Here is an 18,570-nt window from a genome sequence, read left to right on the forward strand (position 1 = left end):
ATGTACTATTATATACTGACCCTCTGGATCCTGAACGATTTTAATCTCTTTGATATATACAGCTTTGCTAATTAGTATAACTACCCCTGTCTTTTTTCCTAGAGGAAGATGCATAATAATAATGTTGTACCTATGGGGCTTTCAACTTGTGATGCTCCTGTATCAAAAGTTTTGTTTCCTGCAGACACAGTACCTCAGCATGAAATCTCTTCAGAGTTTGCAAACTTTTGGTTCTCTTAACTGGGGAATTGATACCAGAAACATTGCAGTAATACAATTTTTAAGACGTATGAGGCATTTTATATAAACATAATGTATCACAAATACAAACCATCATATACAAATATAGGGCTGAAAGGGTATCCAGTCTTCACCCCCACAGCCAACACATGACAGATAAAATCAATTCTTTGGCCTCCAACCACACTTATAAGCACAATACCTGCCAGACTCCTGTTTCTTCCCTCCCACTCCCCCTACCCACAACCAGCCACAAAACCCTTTAAATAACCCCCATTCATAGCAACTGCCATCCATACCCAAACATCCCCAAAAGTCTTTCTCCACACATTCACTCTCTCTTTGGGCATGTATAGTGCAAAATGTTATGACTGGGGATGTGAGCCCTTGTGCCCCGACTGAACACGGCGAAGATGGAGGGACACCGCATTCGGTCAGGCAGCCAGACAACCCCTAGCTTCACCTGGGAAGCGACCGCTGTTCCCCGAGAGTTGAGCCCCCAGGTGCAGGCGGCCACCAGGACTTCCGGAACCGGTGGGGCTGCACGGCCACTGACCCGACAGGCGGGTGAGCAGACACAGTCCCAGAGCAAGGAGTCAGCGGTGCAGCGAAAACAGGAAACAGTCCGAGGTCTGGGCAGGCAGCAACACAGCGTGTAGTCAAGAAGCAGTTCAAAGGTCTAGGCAGGCAGCAACACAGCGCGAAGTTGAGGAACAGTCTGAGGTCAGGTACACAGGAAAACACTGGAACGCTGATATCCGGATATGGAACACAGAGGTAGACCACGACCTCTACGCAAATAGAAGCCGAAGCATGGAAGGACTGGAGGCAGGGCTTTAAACAGTTTAGGAATTAGGCTCAAACATGTGCAGCTGATCCAAGATGGCTGCCACCATCAGAGGAGATGCTCTACGCCCAAATATGAGCTTCCTTCCTGAAACTGCCCAACTCCAAGATGGCTGCCACCTCCACCTGAGAGGCCCATCCCAAGATGGCCGCCCTAACCTGGAGATACCCACATCCAAGATGGCCGCCGCATCCTCGAATGCCCATACCCTGCGCAAGCAGGCTGCACCTCTGGAGGAGTGAAGCAGAGCGAACACAAAACCAGTCATTTATTTATTTTATTTGTTGCATTTGTACCCCACATTTTCCCACCTATTTGCAGGCTCAATGTGGCTTACATAGTACCGTCAGAGGCGTTTGCCTAGTCGGTTGATAACAGATACAAGGTTGTATAGTGATCGTATGAGGTATAAGTGGAGGGTCGGAAGGGATGAAGATTGCATGTTGTCCAGTACGATTATAGTCTTGCTATGTTGCTGGGTGAAGAGGTTTACGTGGGGTCGTAATGAAGGCGTTGGTAAAGTTGACTGGATCATCTTTGGTGTGCAGTCCTTTGGCGTGCCTCTTGGGCTTACATAATGAGAGGGATTCTTGGGAGAAGCGTAAATGGCTGTGCTGGGGGTTGGCAGCATCTAAGTGCCTCATAGCACAGCGGACTCCCCAACATTGGGTGATTGGAAGTGCAAATTGGGTCAGTTAATACAAATGGAGCGCCTAACGGCATACCGCAGGGAGGGGGTAGTGCGACATAAAGGCGGATGGGCTTGATTACAACAGCGATTGATATGCATTTAGGATGGTGGAGTATTATAGGAGGTGGGTGGGTTTGGGGGGAGTGGGAGGGGAGGGGGAGAGAGAGAGTGTGTCCCAAAGAATCAGGGGTCATTCTCAAGTTGAGCAGGGGTTGGATGTGATTGGTGGGGCGGAGGGGTGATGGTGTATACTATGGGCGTATGGTTTGTCTGGGGAGCGGATACTGTTTATGGAACTATTTTGATAACATGTGTTATAGAGAAGTGTATATAGTTGATAAGCTAGTTCAACATGTTATAGTCCAGCAAATGATAGCCCCTGCATGGGCAAATGTGAGCAGGATGTGCTCTTTGCGAAAATGACTGTTACAGAATTATTACAATAAAAAATTTAAAGTGGAAAAAAAAAGTCTTTCCTGCTCGTATGGGAGCCATATTTGGAGAACTTGAATCCTCGGGGGCGCAGCCTCATCATCAATGATCTATAAACAATTTTAAAAAAGGGTTTTTTTCTCTTCTTCTTCTGTTTCTTGTTTAGTTCCTGTTAAGGTGCTGTGAATGGTGGTGGTGGGGGGGGGGGGGGGGGGGGGTTGTGAGGGGTTTTGAACTTAAGGTAGGGATTTGTCATGTATGGAGTCTGCTATCATTAGTTGAGGGAGGGTACGAGGGGGGTTAAGGTCGCATAGTTGTACTGTTGGGGGGGGGGGTAAGGGAGTGGGAGGATGCTCTACCGGGGGGGGGGGGGGAGGGAGGTAGTGGCTTGAATGGGTTTTTGATGTTGAATCTACGGGTGTTAACTTTTCTGTTGTTGGGGGGGTTAAATGTAATACAAGCTTGATGACAAACGGATCTTTTTGGCCACTATTCTGTGTATTCAGATTTCACACGTGTGGATGTGTTCTTTTTTAGAAACTTTTCTATTTGTGAACTGTTACTATTGGTTGTCGTCAATAAAAATGTTGAAACATACTGGGTGGGGAAAGACCCTTTGACCATAATTAAGTGGAAGGCAAGCATGTCACAGACAGTTTCATGAGAACTTTTGTGCTTATCGCAGTCTAGGTGGGTGAACCTAGACCCATATGGCACCCTATGGAAGGCAGTCCAGGAACAATCGGGAGCTCAGTCTCTATAAATCTAAAAGAACACAGAGTTGGGGGGAGGGATCCGTACATATAAATTACAAATGGGACATGTGCAGTGTTTATAGCAAATAACCTGGTTTGTTGACTGCACTTTTTGTTATATTGCTTTACTTTTCATGTTTGTGTAGTCACCTCTGAACCATTCTCCAATAAACAGATTAAAAAACAAAAACAAACAAAAAAAAAACCCCAGATAAGTTAACTGGATACATAGAACGTATAAAACACAGTCCTATCTTTATCCGATTTAACTTGTCCAGTTAAGTGCTGAATATTGCACCTAACCGGATAAGTGATATCTGGCTATACATCTCCGTATATTCAATGCCAGTGCCTGGACATAAACCGGCACACATACTGACCCCTACTTTTCATATCTTGAGGATGTGAAGTGCTGCAAACCATTGGATTACACAGCAACTGGCTGAGTTTGTGAATCAAATGAAAATGGCCGATTACAAAGTTCAGTCTCTAAAGAAATCCAGTCGGCTCAGTGGTGCACAAAGGTTTGAATCCTGGGCCCGGCTTCTGCTCCCAGAGAGCATCCCGCAGAGGCAGAAAGGTACTCCCAGTCTTTGCTCAATGGTGACACCTGGAGGCTGGATTTGGGATATATTTCTACCCGGCTCAGAAAACTGAGCCAAGGTTTGTGGTCCTTAGCCATAGAGTGCTGCTGCAAGGGCTAAGCTGTGGGGGGGAGGGAAGGTTATGAACAAATGGAAAAAAAAACCCACAGGCAGTTCAGAATGAATGGTTCATGGCACCCAGCAGACAAAACGAGCAGAAGAAAAGAACTGCTGAGTTAAAAAAAAAAAAAAGGCCAGTCCAACCCAATCACGATAGAGGACATTTGAAATTATGTTGTCTGAATAACCTTTAGAATTGGATAACCTGAATTACGGGGTTAAATAAAGGAAAATAAAGAAAATAATGTTTTAGTATGTTCTTTACTCGCATCTAGATTTGAGAAACAAACAGTGAGTTAAAAAAAACCTCACAACCTTACAAGAACCTTTAAAAAAATGAGATGGCCACAAGAGACCATCAGAGAAAAGAACAACCTGTCTCTAAGGAACTCCATCAGAAGAGAGGCTGTGCAGTAAGGCCTGTCATTTTTCTTCTTTGCCTTTGGTCTTTCGGTACACAATCTCTCTGAAGCTGGCCAGGATCTTGTTCTCCCTCTTTCTCCTCTCCTCCTGGTTGAAGGATGCCAAGGCTCGCTTCTCGTCGGTGCTATAAATCTGGTTCTCTTTACGCAGACGCACAGCCTCCATGCGGCGATGCCTGCTGCCACTCATAACGTAACCCGAACACTCGAACGAAGCAATCTCTTCACTGGTCAACCCAATTTCACCTCTCCGTGGGATACGCTTGCCAGCTTTTACAAACTCTGCCATGGCTGCACCTTCACCTGGCAGCAGTGCGTGTCCATAGTTCAAAGGCTTATCATCTTGAGATGCATGCATGATTGGTGTTTCTGGTCCTACAAAATCGGTCTCTTCTGTATTTCTTGATTTCTCAATCCAGATGTCTCCGCCTGGTACTTCTTCCTCATCAGAGTCATCAATGCTGGAGTCACTAGATTCTTTTCATGTCTTCTTATTTTTCTTTTTCTTGGACTTTTTTCCCTGTGTTTCCTCTTCTTTATTCTCTTTTTATCATGATCATCACTGGAATTAACTTCAGATTCTGAGTCACTGTTACTGTCTTCCGAACACTTTCTATGTTTCTTTTTTGTGGCTTTCCTCTTCTTCTTCTTTTTCTTGTCTTCTCCTGAACTAGAGTCCGAGTCACTGCTTTTTCTTGACTTGTCAACCTCTGCTGGAGTATGTTCATCTGAATCAGGATCAGGAACCTTCGGTGAAAGGCCCCACACTTCTGGAGCTCCAAGTTCGCCGATCCTCTCCCTCTCATTCAGTCTCCGTGCGATGAAGGCCTCCTGCCGCTGTCGCAGCAGCTCCTCCTGCTCCTTCTCATAGCGCTCTGCCCACTTCTTGGTATGGTGAGGCCGGAGCTGCGAGCGCTCCCGAAACTTGGAGGGACTGTGGCGTGCCCTGTCTTGGGAGCTCTTCAGCTGCTTCTCTGTTGCTTTGCTGCTCCGCTGCGGGGGACTGCTTCCGGTCAAAGGTGGAAGTTGAACCTTAGTTAGGGTTTGGCTATTCTCCGAGGACAAGCAGGCTAATATTCTCACATGTGGGTGACGTCACGTCGGCCCGGAGGGCTTTCTAGAAAAGTCTTGAAATCTTTAAGTGTCCCTTGTCGCGCAGGCGGGCACACTGCGCATGTGCACGCTTCTCTTCCCGCCCGCCGCGCGGACACGTTCCTCAGTTGTTTTTTTCTCCGCGTCTGAGGTGACACGGAGTTTATCAATTTCGTGTTGCTTCGAAGCCCGGAGGTGAAGAACTTCAAGAATTGTATCCTTTTATCTTCTTAGTTTCTTTTTCCATCGTTTTAAGTTTTCAAAAATTGTTCTAATTCAGACAGACAATCAGGTTGCAATGTATTACACCAGCAAGCAAGGGGGTACTGGATCTCGCCCTCTGTGTCAGGAGGCCGTGCAGATGTGGCTATGGGCCCGCCAACACGGGATGTTTCTCCAAGCCACTTATCTAGCCGGTGTAAACAACAGTCTGGCCGACAGGTTGAGCAGAATTATGCAGCCTCACGAGTGGTCCTTGAACATGACTATTGCCAGAAAGATTTTTCGAGTATGGGGCACTCCCTCGATAGATCTTTTTGCTTCTCAGGACACTCACAAAGTTCCTCAATTCTGTTCCAGACTTCAGGCCCACAGCAGACTAGCATTGGATGCCTTCCTCCTTCATTGGGGGACAGGCCTTCTGTATGCGTATCCTCCCATTCCTCTGGTGGGGAAGACTTTGCTGAAACTCAAGCAAGATCGAGGCACCATGATTCTGATAGCTCCCTTCTGGCCGCGTCAGATATAGTTCCCTCTGCTTCTGGAGTTATCCTGCAGAGATCCATGGAGATTGGAATGTTTTCCAACCCTCATTTCTCAGAATGAGGGGGCGCTTCTACATCCCAACCTCCAGTCTCTGGCCCTCACGGCCTGGATGTTGAAGGTGTAGATTTTGTCTCCTCAGGTCTTTCTGAGTGTGTCTCCCGAGTCTTGCTTGCTTCCAGGAAAGATTCCACGAAGAGATGTTATACTTTTAAGTGGAAGAGGTTTGCCGTCTGGTGTGACGGCCAGGCCCTCAATCCTCGTTCTTGTCCTACACAGACCTTGCTTGAATACTTTCTGCACTTATCCGAGTCTGGTCTTAAAACCAACTCAGTCAAAGTCCATCTTAGTGCAATCAGTGCTTATCATTATCGTGTAGAAGGTCAGCCTATCTCTAGACAGCCTTTGGTGGTTCGCTTTATGAGAGGTTTGTTTTTGACAAAGCCCCCTGTCAAACCTCCTCCAGTGTCATGGGATCTCAACGTCGTCCTCACCCAGCTGATGACAGCTCCTTTCGAACCACTAGATTCCTGCCATCTGAAGTACTTGACCTGGAAGGTCATTTTCTTGGTGGCGGTTACTTCAGCTCGTAGGGTCAGTGAGCTTCAGGCTTTAGTAGCTCATGCACTTTTTCTTACTTTTCATCATAACAGGGTAGTCCTCCGCACACACCCAAAGTTCTTACCGAAGGTGGTGTCGGAGTTCCATCTGAACCAGTCAATTGTCTTGCCAGCATTCTTTCCCCCTCCTCATATGAGCCCTGGAGAAAGCAAGTTGCACACTTTGGACTGTAAAAGAGCATTGGCCTGTTACGTGGAGCGGAGAAGCCCCTTCAGACAGTCCACCCAGTTGTTTATTTCTTTTAATCCCAACAAGAGGGGAGTTGCTGTCGGGAAACGCACTATACAGTATCTAATTGGCTAGCAGATTGCATTTCCTTCACTTACGCCCAAGCTGGGCTGACTTTAGACGGTCATGTCACGGCTCATAATGTTAGAGCCATGGCTACGTCAGTGGCTCATCTAAGTCAGCCACTATTGAAGAGATTTGCAAAGCTGCGACGTGGTCTTCAATCCACACATTCACATCTCATTACTGCCTTCAGCAGCATAGCCGACGCGACAGTCAGTTTGGGCAGTGGGTGCTGCAGAGTCTGTTTGGGGTTTAGAATCCAACTCCAACCCCCCTAGGCCCATTTTTATTCTGTTCCAGGCTGCACTCTCAGTTACTTGAGTTTTGTTTCAGATCAATCTATGTTATGTCCTCGCCGTTGCGAGGTTCAATTGACCATTGTTTGTTATGTTGAGTGAGCCTGGGGGCTAGGGATACCCCACATGTGAGAATATTAGCCTGCTTGTCCTCAGAGAAAGAGTAGTTACTTACCTGTAGCAGGTGTTCTCCGAGGACAGCAGGCTATATATTCTCACAACCCTCCCACCTCCCCTTAGGAGTTGTATTCCTCTAATCTTTTGGATATAACTGAGGAACGTGTCCACACGGCGGGCGGGAAGAGGAGCGTGCGCATGCGCAGTGTGCCCGCCCGCGCGACAAGGGACACTTAAAGATTTCAAGACTTTGCTAGAAAGTCCTCCGGGCTGACGTGACGTCACCCACATGTGAAAATATATAGCCTGCTGTCCTCGGAGAACACCTGCTACAGGTAAGTAACTACTCTTTATCCACCCCAAATACCAAGGCACATTGGTCCATAATAAATGGTCATCAGCTAAATCTCATCCTTGATTTAGACCTCCTTTATATTGACGGGTCTACCATATTTATATGTCCAATCCTCCGCAGTCAAAAAAGGTAGCCACCAAAGAAGCACTGTCCTCTCAGCCAGCCACAACATTAAGAAGGCTCTGCAATCAGGCTTGTTTACCAGCAAGCAACAGCTTCATACATTCCGTTATGATTCCTGCCCCTTGTTTATAGGTATACAGGGTACACGACCCAGCAAGAAAATGATGATTGTGGTTGGATCAGTCAGTTATGAAATTAGGTACACAACTCTGAAAGGAAGCAATGAGCTTGAAAATCAAGGGTCACAGAACGCCTTAATCTACTCCCAAAAATTCCGACATGGTCTGCCACACATTGAAGCAATATATTATGCAAATCCTGATTGCAGTTTGCTTCTCACCTCTTTGGGAGTATTACAAATGTAGGATTTAGCCTCATGTACAACCCATAGGTGAGCAGGGTATTACAATGTAAACCTCATCAGTTTATCCACCAGCTCCTTGCAAATTTGTGAATAGGCTCAATGCTTCTCAACCACTGCTGCCGAGTAATCCTGAAATATTAAAATACGGTGGTTGTGTAGTAGATAAGTTCTTTTCTCTGCTGATACTGGTGCAAAAATATGTTCTTTCTCACAAAGTTCAACACTCTTGCAATTACCACTCTTGGCTTATTACAGATTGACTGCGGTTTTCTAACTCTGTGTGCCCTCTTAATTCTCATAGGGCCTAACATCCTACCATGCTGCAACTCTGAAGTAAGCCAGCATTCGAGAAATCCTGCCAGCTCATTGTTTTTTAGCATCTGTGGCAAGCCAACAAGCCTAATAATTATTTCTTCTGGATCTGTTTTCCAGATCTTCAAGCTTTTCGGCATAACTGGCCATAGTTTTCTGCATTTTTTCCAGCTCTTCCAAAGCAGAATGCAGGGAGTCCTCAGCTGAATTCACACAGTCCTCCAGCTTTGTCACCTTACCATTGAAATCAGTGATAGAGTAGGTAAGCGTTTCATGTTGCTTTTTTTATATCTGTTAGTTTATTATCTAGAGCCTCCACCACTATGTCTTTTATTTGTGACAGCAAAGATTCACTAGGCTCACCAGCAACCTCTGGGGACGCCATGTTGACTTCTTCATGTGCAGCAGGCTGTGGTTTGTCTTTCTCTTTTTTTTTTAAATTTTTTATTTATGAATTTTAAATTACATTCATGTAATAACATAAACATAGAGGAATTCAGAAAAATCAAAACTAATTCTATCATAAGAAAAACCTTGTTAATTTTGTCCACAATTAGATCCAAGCTCTAAGTAAATTAATTTCAAATACGTTTGAAGAAAGGAAAAAGAAAAAAAGAAACGGAAGGGTTTCCTCAAAAGATGCAGCCGATACATAGTACTTCATAACAGAAAGTCTTATTCTACTCCTTAGACAAGATAAGTTCTAATAGTTTACTAGGTTCAGAAAACATATAATTAGAGGAATTTAACGAAACGACACATCTACAGGGGTACATGAGAAGAAAGGTTCCACCTATATTTAGCAATCTTGATTTCAATTGTAAAAATTCCTTCCTTCTCTTTTGTGTATCCCTAGAAAGGTCTGGAAACATTTGAATTCTTGCTCCTAGAAAGCTATCTTTGATATGGCTGAAAAACAATTTAAGTATATTATTTCGGTCCAGTTCAAGTGCAAACGTCACTATCATAGTGGTCCTTTCTGTAATAACCTCCAGTGACGTCTCAAGGAATTCAGTTAAATTTAAATTTGGTAAAACTGAATTTTCTACATTTCTTGTGCCAGAAATATACTGAATCCTAGTAATAGGCGGAATATTCTCCGGAGGAATATGCAAAACATCCTTAAGATATCTTTTAAACATTTCTAACGCAGGTATCAATGGGGATTTGGGAAAGTTCAAAAGTCTTAAGTTGTTTCTCCTTATCTGATTTTCAAGGTATTCAATCTTCCGGGTTTGAATATTTTTATCTTTAGAGACAGAGGAAGAGAAATTTTTAAAAGTTTGCATATCATTCTCAAGTACCTCTATTTTAGTTGTGTGAGTCTCGAGCTGGGCAGAAAAAGAATCCTGAATTTGCTTGATTTCAGCCATTTCTCCACGAGTGGCATTGGATATCTGCTGAAGAGTAGCATTCAGACCCTGTATTGCGTCCCATAAAATATCAAGGGTCACTACAGCCGGTCTTTGTCCACTGAGAGCTCCAGAGAGATTCTCCTGTGCCTGAGAGGAAAGGGAATATACATCCTGTCCTTGCGCTGTTCCCATAGGTGAAGAAGTCGCTACGGGGCCTCCTCTTGCAGCAGCAGGGAGTCCTCCACTCTCGGGTGCACCAAACTGTTGCTCCACCGAAGCAAACTCTTCTCTGGGTCTCGGGGGGGCTGTAATCAAGGGAGGACTTAATGTAACTCCCTCGGTACTAAGTTCCCGTTGTTCTTCCTGGTTTACAGTAGCACTCGTTGAGGCCCCCGGCGTTCGGGTCACCATCTCGTCTAGAGTTGCCTGTCTCATGGTGGAGGACAAGGAACGGCTCATGGAGGTGAGCACGTTAACTTTTGCTTTCCTTTTCCCCATAACCAACTCACGGGGCTTGTAGGGAAAGCACCATAATCCAGGAATCTAACTAGCATTCAGGAGACACTTGAACGCACGTCCGTTTCAAACGCCATCTTGGATCGCCATTCTTGTCTTTCTCTTTTTATCTGTTTTGGACGTCATAGGAGGTCGATTTCTTTTCAATATATTTGTCCATATACCTGCAAAATCCCAACAATATACTGTGGAACCTGGCAGCTGATGAGATGATCGCTAATTGGGGTGGATTAATGAGAATGATCCGGAAGCAGAGGAAAAACACTGTTCCTCAGCTCATTGCACTATGTGACCCCCCAGGGGGGGTCAATGTTTACATTTTCAGCCCTCCCCCAGTACACATCACCTCCAAGGTAGGCCAATGCTAGCTAATGGCCAGATGATAGAAAACCCCGCACTGTTCCAAACAGTGTTCTAAAAATAGAGCTGGAACAGCGTGGGGCTTTATTTCCCCTATGATCAGAGATAATAGCATGCAAGTTTATGTATGCTATTATCTCTGATCATAGGGTAAAGTGTGAGAAAGTCACAATCCTTCCACACTTGTTTGACAGGTCTGGGCTGTCAAAAGCCCAGACCTGTCAAACACAGGGCCTGGAGGTCCATGGGACCACCAGACCCCAAACAGCATGGCCCTGGTGGCCTAGTACCCCCACTCCGAGCCAGTGACACGAGGGCTGGAGATCCGGCGGACCTCCAGTCCCCGCGACACCCCCGACACAAGTTCAGGGGGTGCAGGAGATCTGGTGGCTCTCCAGCCCCCCTAACCCCCCTAGCATCCCCCCAAGTAAAGCCCTGGTGGCCCAGTTGGCTATGAATCACCCCCCCCCCCAACCTTGTGGTCTAGCTGCCCTCTTCCCCACCTTCCTGTACCTATCGACTCCCTCCTCTTACAGCATTGCTGTCTTGAAAATGGCCTGCCCAGTGCACAAAACTGTTTTTTGCATGTGTTAAGAAACATTATGCTGAGCTTTAGCACAAAGCTCTAATGCATCTATCTCTTTATGGCTATAGGAAAAGCGCATTTTTTAAAACTATCTGAGCTTAGAAAAAAATATCTGTGGATAGAAATATATATTAGGAAATACGTTCAGGAATTTAGAATAGCCCAAAATAAAAGAAGAACAATTATCAAAATAGGCTCAGCATAATGTTGTAAAGGAATGCCAGAGATGAGTTCCTTTTGCCAGTGAAGATGGTATGCCTGCCATGTAATGATCTCCTGCTCATATTCACAGTAAACAGATGGCTCTGCATGACACCCAAAACATACAGTAATATCAGCATATGACCACAGCTTAGCTGCTGTTCAGTATCAATGCACAGTTCTGCAGCTTTACTCATTTACCACCCCATCTGGTCATGGTATTATACACAACTTACCCTGGCACTGTTGTATGGATCATTTGCTCAGTTAACAAAGAGGGTAGAAATTCCCTCACTATTACAAGTCTCACTCAGTGTCTCCTGGACATCCTCATACAAGTCCTCCCAGGGCAGGCTGTTAACATAATGCTGTAGTTGAAAATATGCAAAAAAAAAAGTCTGTGGGGGGGGCAGCTAATATTGAGTGTGAACAGTGGCGTAGCAAGGGCGGGGCGGTGGGGGCGGTCCGCCCCAGGTGTTAACGGGTGGGGGGTGCTCCGCTCCGTCCATTCACACCCCCCCTTGGCATGGAACTGCCTCCAAACCCCCCCCCCCAACACAGTCCCAACCTGCCAACCAGGTTCTAGCTCCGTTCACCCCCAGCGTGGCACCGCCTCCCCCCCCCCCGACGCAGTCCCCACCTGCCAGCCAGGTTCCAGCTCCGTCTACCCCAGCGTGGCGCCTCGCATCTGCAGCACTGCTGTAAAAAGAAGAAAATTGCCTCGTCATCGGCCCTTCCCTCACTGTGTCCCGCCCTCTGACATAACTTCCTATTTCCTCGAGGGCGGGACACAGGGAAGGGCCGACGACGAGGCGATTTTCTTCTTTTTACAGCAGCGCTGCAGATGCGAAGCGCCACACTGGGGTGGATGGAGCTGGAACCTGCTTGGCAGGTGGGGTCTGCATCGGGGGGGGAGGCGGCGCCATGCTGGGGTGGACGGAGCCTGAACTTGGAAGGCAAGTGGGGACTGTGTGGGTGGGGGGGTGCTGTGCCGTGTTGCCCTGCACCCGGGGAGGGAGGGGGGTGAGCAGTGGCGATCCGCCCTGGGTGTCAGGCAACCACGGAACGCCACTGAGTGTGAAATACCTCAAAGGATTGCAGTTTGCCATCGTCCGAAAGCAGCTGGGACAGATAATGAATCCCAAGGGCTTCCCATTGAGCAAACACCGACGAGTCGGAACCAGCAGGGTTGTGTCTAATTGCCAAAAAGGGAGTCACTTCTGCTGAAAAGTGATGTCGTCTGCACAACCATCTCCAAACTGCTCTGGCTGCTCTGATAAACAGGTGGTGGGGAGTGCTTCGGTATATTGTGAATCTGCCAGCTGAAGTGATATCTGCAAAAAAGGTTAGGTTCCAATCCAGACAGAGAGAAATCATTTACATTCCTGAACCAGTCATTAATATGTCTCATTGTACAAGCCACCGTTAGGTGACTCCAATTTAACAGGCCTAATCCCCCATGTGATTTATGTTTTTGCAAAGTTGAGATGGGTAGGCGGGCCCTTTTCCCCTGCCACAACACCTGCAACATTCTGTTCAGTGCCTTTTCATCCCTGACACACAAGAAGAAGGGTAGCAGTTCTGACTTGGTGTGCAGTAAGCCCGCGTTGGGCTTACTGACGCTTTGTAAAAGGGCCCTATACTAAATGATAAACTTTAATCAATAATGGTGTGAGAATTACTTTGTAATGCTTGTAAGATTCAGAGGTGAGATCATTTGGTCCAGGAACTTTATTGTGACAAAGAGATTTGATAACTAGTGTCACTTCTTTTTCATCAATGGGTTTTCCTAGATCACTTTGGTCTTTATTAGTTAAAGTAGGGCGTGTAAGTTTGTTCAGAAAGGCCTGAATGTCTGAAATAGAATTGGTATGTTCTTGAACTAAACAATTATGAAAAAAAGAAGAAAATGTATTTCCAATATCTTTTTGATCAGGAATAATACCTTTGCCAGAGTCATGGATGGAAGTTATCATATCTTTTGATATTTTGCCTTTGAGATACTTGGCCAATGATTTACTGGCTTTATTATCACCAATATATCAGTCTGATTTTTCTATAAATATATTATGACCTGCCCATTTGTCAAAAGTTTGTTATATGTATATTTAAGATTAATAAGTGATATATATTTAGAATTATGTGGATCCAATATATGTTGCTTTTCTAAATCATCAATTTCATGCTCAAGATTTTTTATTTCTAGCAGTTCTTGTTCTGCATAACATCATAGACAACACATTGAATACTCTCATACGTCACAAGGCAATTGCAAGGATATTTAAGGAAAAAAGTTGCTCACATAGCACACCTGGCTTAAGACCAAAAAGGATTTAAGACTCAACCGAATTGTGCATGAACTTACTTTTCTTTGTAAAATAGGCTTTGGGGGGTCCTTTTTCTAAACTGTGGGGAAAAGAGCCCTGCAGTAGCAGCAGGGGCCATTTTTCCCGTGCGTCAAGGCTCTTTTAACCGCAGCAGGTAACCCCCCCCCCCGGCCCCCCCAAAATGGATTTGCAGTAAGATAACTCTTATCTCATGGCCATGTGGCGGGGAGCACACTTACCACCACTCATTGAGGTTAGTGCTGTGCTAGACAGCAAAAAAATTCCAGGGAGTACAGGAAATGGCGCAGCTCAACCCGGAACTACCGCTGGTGGCCACGTTGCCCCAGCAGTAGTTCAGTTTTAGTGTGTGGCTTACCGCCACTTTGAAAAAGGACCCCTGCTGCTCTTCCCCCCGCCACTGCCACGTTTCTCCCCACCCTTTCTGCTCCCCGCTGGTCTCATCTACAGGTTCTTGCAGCCAGCAGTGATTCACAGTCAGAGGCCGTCTCTGACTCCAAGGCCTTCCTTCTGCCATGTCCCGCCCTCTCTACTGCAGCTTCCTGTTTTGACGCAAAACAGGAAGTTGCAGTAGAGAGAGCAGGACCTGGCAGAAGGAAGGTCACTGCCAGCTGTAGGATCCTGTAGGTGAGACCAGCGGGAAGGAAGAAGATGGGAAGGAGGAAAGCATTTTTTACTGTGGGAATAAACTCTTTACCGTTCCCACAGGGTGGTAAAACGTTTTGTTCCCGTATCCGCTGTGATTGTTGGCACAATGGCCCTCTGAAGGTCCGGCGCCGGGCACTGGGGAATTTTGCCCCCTGGCCCTGCCCAGGAGTGGGAGAGAAAGAAAGAGTAGGTGGGGATGGAGAGCTGCAGGTTCTGTTTTTCTGCTTGTAGCCTGCAAGGTTGCATTAAAAGTCTGATTTACTAAACTTTGTTTCCCTTAGACACAGAATGGGAAAACAGCATTAGTAAATCAGGCTCTAAAAGAGCTGCACTAGAAAGGGAGTAGAAGAAAGGGAAGGTCTCAGCCACTGGTTCCTAAGTTTTTGGGCTGGCTCATAAAGCCAAAGAAAATTTGTCAAGGCCTGCCTTATAGTAGGACACATTAATCTAGTTTAGCTAGGATGAAGTACTTCCAGCCACTGACCTGCTTGCCCTCTAGGGGAGTGGCAAGATCACTGATGAGGGGATTGAGGATGAGCCACAGCACTACCAGGGTCAGGAAGACAGCAGATGTTTTGTTGGCTGAACTTTCTTCCCATTGTCTTCACTTAATAACCATAACGCTTTCACACCAAATAATTTATAATAATAAAGTAATACATGAAATGAAACCCAAAATTTTGTTTAAGTAGTAATCTTTGTTCCAAAAGTGATGATTTTATTTATTTGTAAAATGTGTATCCCTCCTAAAAAACTAAGCAGCTTACAAAAATACATACATAAAATAAAAACATTTACATGCTGTACATATAAAACAAAATCACGGTCACGTGCTGCCATATTTCAGATTTGCCAATTTTCAAAAATAACTTCATTAGTGTATTTTAATACCTTTATAAACTGCATTAAAAAAAGAACAGAAACACAAAGGGCCTGACACACTTCCCATAGTAACAGTCCTGCAATGGAAAAAACACCTTTCATCATTTCAGCATAATGGATTTGTCTCAAATTAGGAACTACAGCCTTCCTTTCAGCATTTAATCTTGATAGCCTCTCAGATTTATAAAATTGAGCCACATTAGACAAATACACAGAAGCAGAGCAAAGCAAACTCTGAAATATCAAAACTAAAGTCTTATATTGTATTCAGTACCTAACAGGCAACCAGTGTAACTGTTTTAACGCTGGAGAAATATGTTAAAATCTTCCTGTACCACTAATCATACGAGCAGCTGCATTCTCACTAACCTGCAAATTATTAATCCTACTCTGTGACAGTCCTATGTAAAGTCCATTGCGAAAACCTAATCTCATCATCACTAAATATTGAACAACCATCCTACAAGCATATGGTTTCAGTATCGGTTTCAGTTTTACAATCACTCTCAAATAGTAAAAACAAGCCTGAATAACTTTATCCTCCTGCTCTTAGAATGAATCCAGCATAATTCCTAAAGGGTCCTTTTACTAAGGCACACTGAAAAATGGCCTGCGGTAGAGTAGATGCATGTTTTGGGCGTGCGCAGAAAGAATCATTTTTCAGCTCACCTGTAAAAAATGCCTTTTTAAAACTTTTGCCGAAAATGGACATGTGGCAAAATGAAAATTGCCGCACGTCCATGTTGGATCTGAGACCTTACCGCCAGCCATTGACCTAGCAGTAAGGTCTCACGTGGTAACCGGGCGGTAATGGTCTATGCGCATAAAATGCTGATTACCACCCGCGCGCCTGAAAATAAAAATATTTTCTGATGCGCATAGTGGGCACGCGTAAAAAATGAAATTACCATATGGGCCATGCGGTAGCCGGGCGGTAACTCAGAATTGCCACACGTTGGGCGTGCGTAGGTGCTTACGTGGCTTAGTAAAAGGACCCCTATGTTTTCTATTGATAATTTCACTGCTACCCTAACATTCTTGAAGTCCAGTATCAGATGCAAGGTAATCAGGCCAAAGATTTGGCTTTGTGTGAGAGCCTATAAAATTATCACAGAGCAAAACGACAAACTAGTTTGTCCGTCCATAAAAAAAACTCACTTTACACATTTTCATCTTGCTGAGGGCTCCCTTTAAAAAGCCACAGTAGTGATTACCATACGCTGAATGTGACAAAACCCATAGGAAATGAATGGGCTTCGTCACATTTGGGGCGCCGCTAATCGCTAGCTCAGCTTTGTAAAAGGAGTCCTAAGTCTTTAAAGTGAATAAGATGAAGTGTTTGTGGTGATTAATAACTAATAAATGAGCACACCCAGTTTTAAACATGGAACAATACAGTGCATAAACACAGTAAAATAAAATATGTGTAGATGATTTATTTCTTTTCAATGAAGAACTATTTTCTAGGCTCCAATGCATATCTCTTTTGTGTCTTCTGAAACTTTCTGGCTGTGGGTGTAAAGCCTGGTTTACATTCTGCATTAGAGGTACAGCAAGCAGTGGTGATTTGATATCTCACTTTACAAGATAACTTTATTATTAACAGTGATTTTGTTAGGGAATAATCCTGTACTTAATTTAGGACCTCTTATATAGCTTATATACCCCCACTGGCAGGGACATGGAGTGAATCATTGATGAATTAGGCCCCAGATTGTGTGTCTTTTGAAGGTGACCGAACCTTGTGTAGTAATATGGGCTAGACTGGAAGTCTGTTCACAAAACCAGAGCTCCCTGAATACAATTGTGTCTACTAAACAACTGAAGCTATTGACCAGACAGTAAGAGATATTAGACTTCTAATAAATCTAATCAAATATATTCAAAATGAATTTGCAACATGCTGCACAATATATACCACACATATTCTGTATTGGATATGTAATAAAAAATATATATACTCCTGCTAGGGACTCTGTAGGCATTGTAGCATTTGGGTTACAACTGATGTGACGGATCCAAGTGCATGGGAATTAAGATAAGTAATTGGCCAAAGTCACTGATTATTGAACTGTAAAGCAGTGTATACACACGTTAATCCTGTCTCGTATGGATACATGAGATTGCTTACCAGAGATCTGTGAATATATGGTTATGTTGTGGAGTTTTTTTTTTGCATGATGATGGTACGCTGAGCTTAAGCCTAATAGTCGGTTAACTTCCGGCTGGCTGGGTGGCGATACTGAAGCCTTTTTTCTCCACTTAAAACTATATAAATGGTAGCAATTGATCTCTATTAGAAGTGAGCTGTTTCCTGTACCCATTTTGTTACACAGTGAGTGTGAAGCTGTGTTTTGGAGTTTCAATTATAGCATTTGAGACAGGCAAGTGTATTTGTGCCCCTTCATCTCTCCATCTCACACCTATATTTCCTTCAGGGTTCCTTTTCACACTCTCCGTTCTTCTTCTGCCAACTCAAGCATATGTGACAGTTCAGTGTGAGCAGTGGGGTGCTTGAGCACCCCAAATATTGAGCAAATTCTTTGTGTGCCCAGGGAGGGATAATCCCCCGGATTCTATATAGCACAACCAAAGTTGTGCGTGCAAATTAGGTCATAATTTGATTTGCGCACACAACTTAATTATCTTAACATGCTAATCAGGGCCGATAATTGCCACTTCAAAAGCAATTATTGACACTAATTGGTATTAATTAGAATTTTTCAAGCATAACTTGCTAAGCGCATTCTGTAAAGTGATGCATATAAATTCTAAGATGCAGAACAGAAAAGGGGCATGGTCATAGGCATGGAGTAAGTGGGTTATGAGCATTTCTCAAATCTATGAGAGCTGATATAGAATACACAAACTCCACGCCTTAATTAGTTGCCAGCATTTCCCTTTTTGGATACCCTGATACAGGCACTTGATGCCGAAACACAGTCCATGTCAGGTCTATTAATAAAGGATTCTTGACTATCCCAAGCTTGAATGGCCCTTGGTGCTTTTTTGTATTCCTGAATTTAAGATTACTACACCCATATGCAGAGAAGCAATGAGTGAAACTGAAGAGTGGGAGGTTTCCAAGTTTCTGAATGCCTTCAATATTTAACACACTAGGCATATGTCTAAGTTGCTTCTACCTAAATGTGACCCTGCACAAAGGCTCAGATGAGGAATTGTCCCTCCAGTACAAAGGCCAGGGCTTCCCAAACCTGTCCAGGAGGAACCCCAACCACAGTGCAAGAGGTGG

General features: G+C 44.6%; 1 protein-coding gene across 1 annotated transcript; it reads right to left on the reverse strand.

The window, feature by feature from the left end:
- Nucleotides 1–3,944: 3,944 nt before the first annotated feature.
- Nucleotides 3,945–10,277, reverse strand: LOC115462138 (NF-kappa-B-activating protein-like). Its single transcript, XM_030192176.1, is given in 3 exon segments — nucleotides 3,945–4,607; nucleotides 4,610–5,144; nucleotides 9,729–10,277. Coding segments are annotated over 3 exon segments (1,599 nt in total). The 3' UTR covers nucleotides 3,945–4,092.
- Between the last annotated feature and the right edge of the window lie 8,293 nt (nucleotides 10,278–18,570).

This window comes from Microcaecilia unicolor, chromosome 2 (assembly GCF_901765095.1).
Source record: "Microcaecilia unicolor chromosome 2, aMicUni1.1, whole genome shotgun sequence".
Classification (NCBI taxonomy): Eukaryota; Metazoa; Chordata; class Amphibia; order Gymnophiona; family Siphonopidae; genus Microcaecilia; species Microcaecilia unicolor.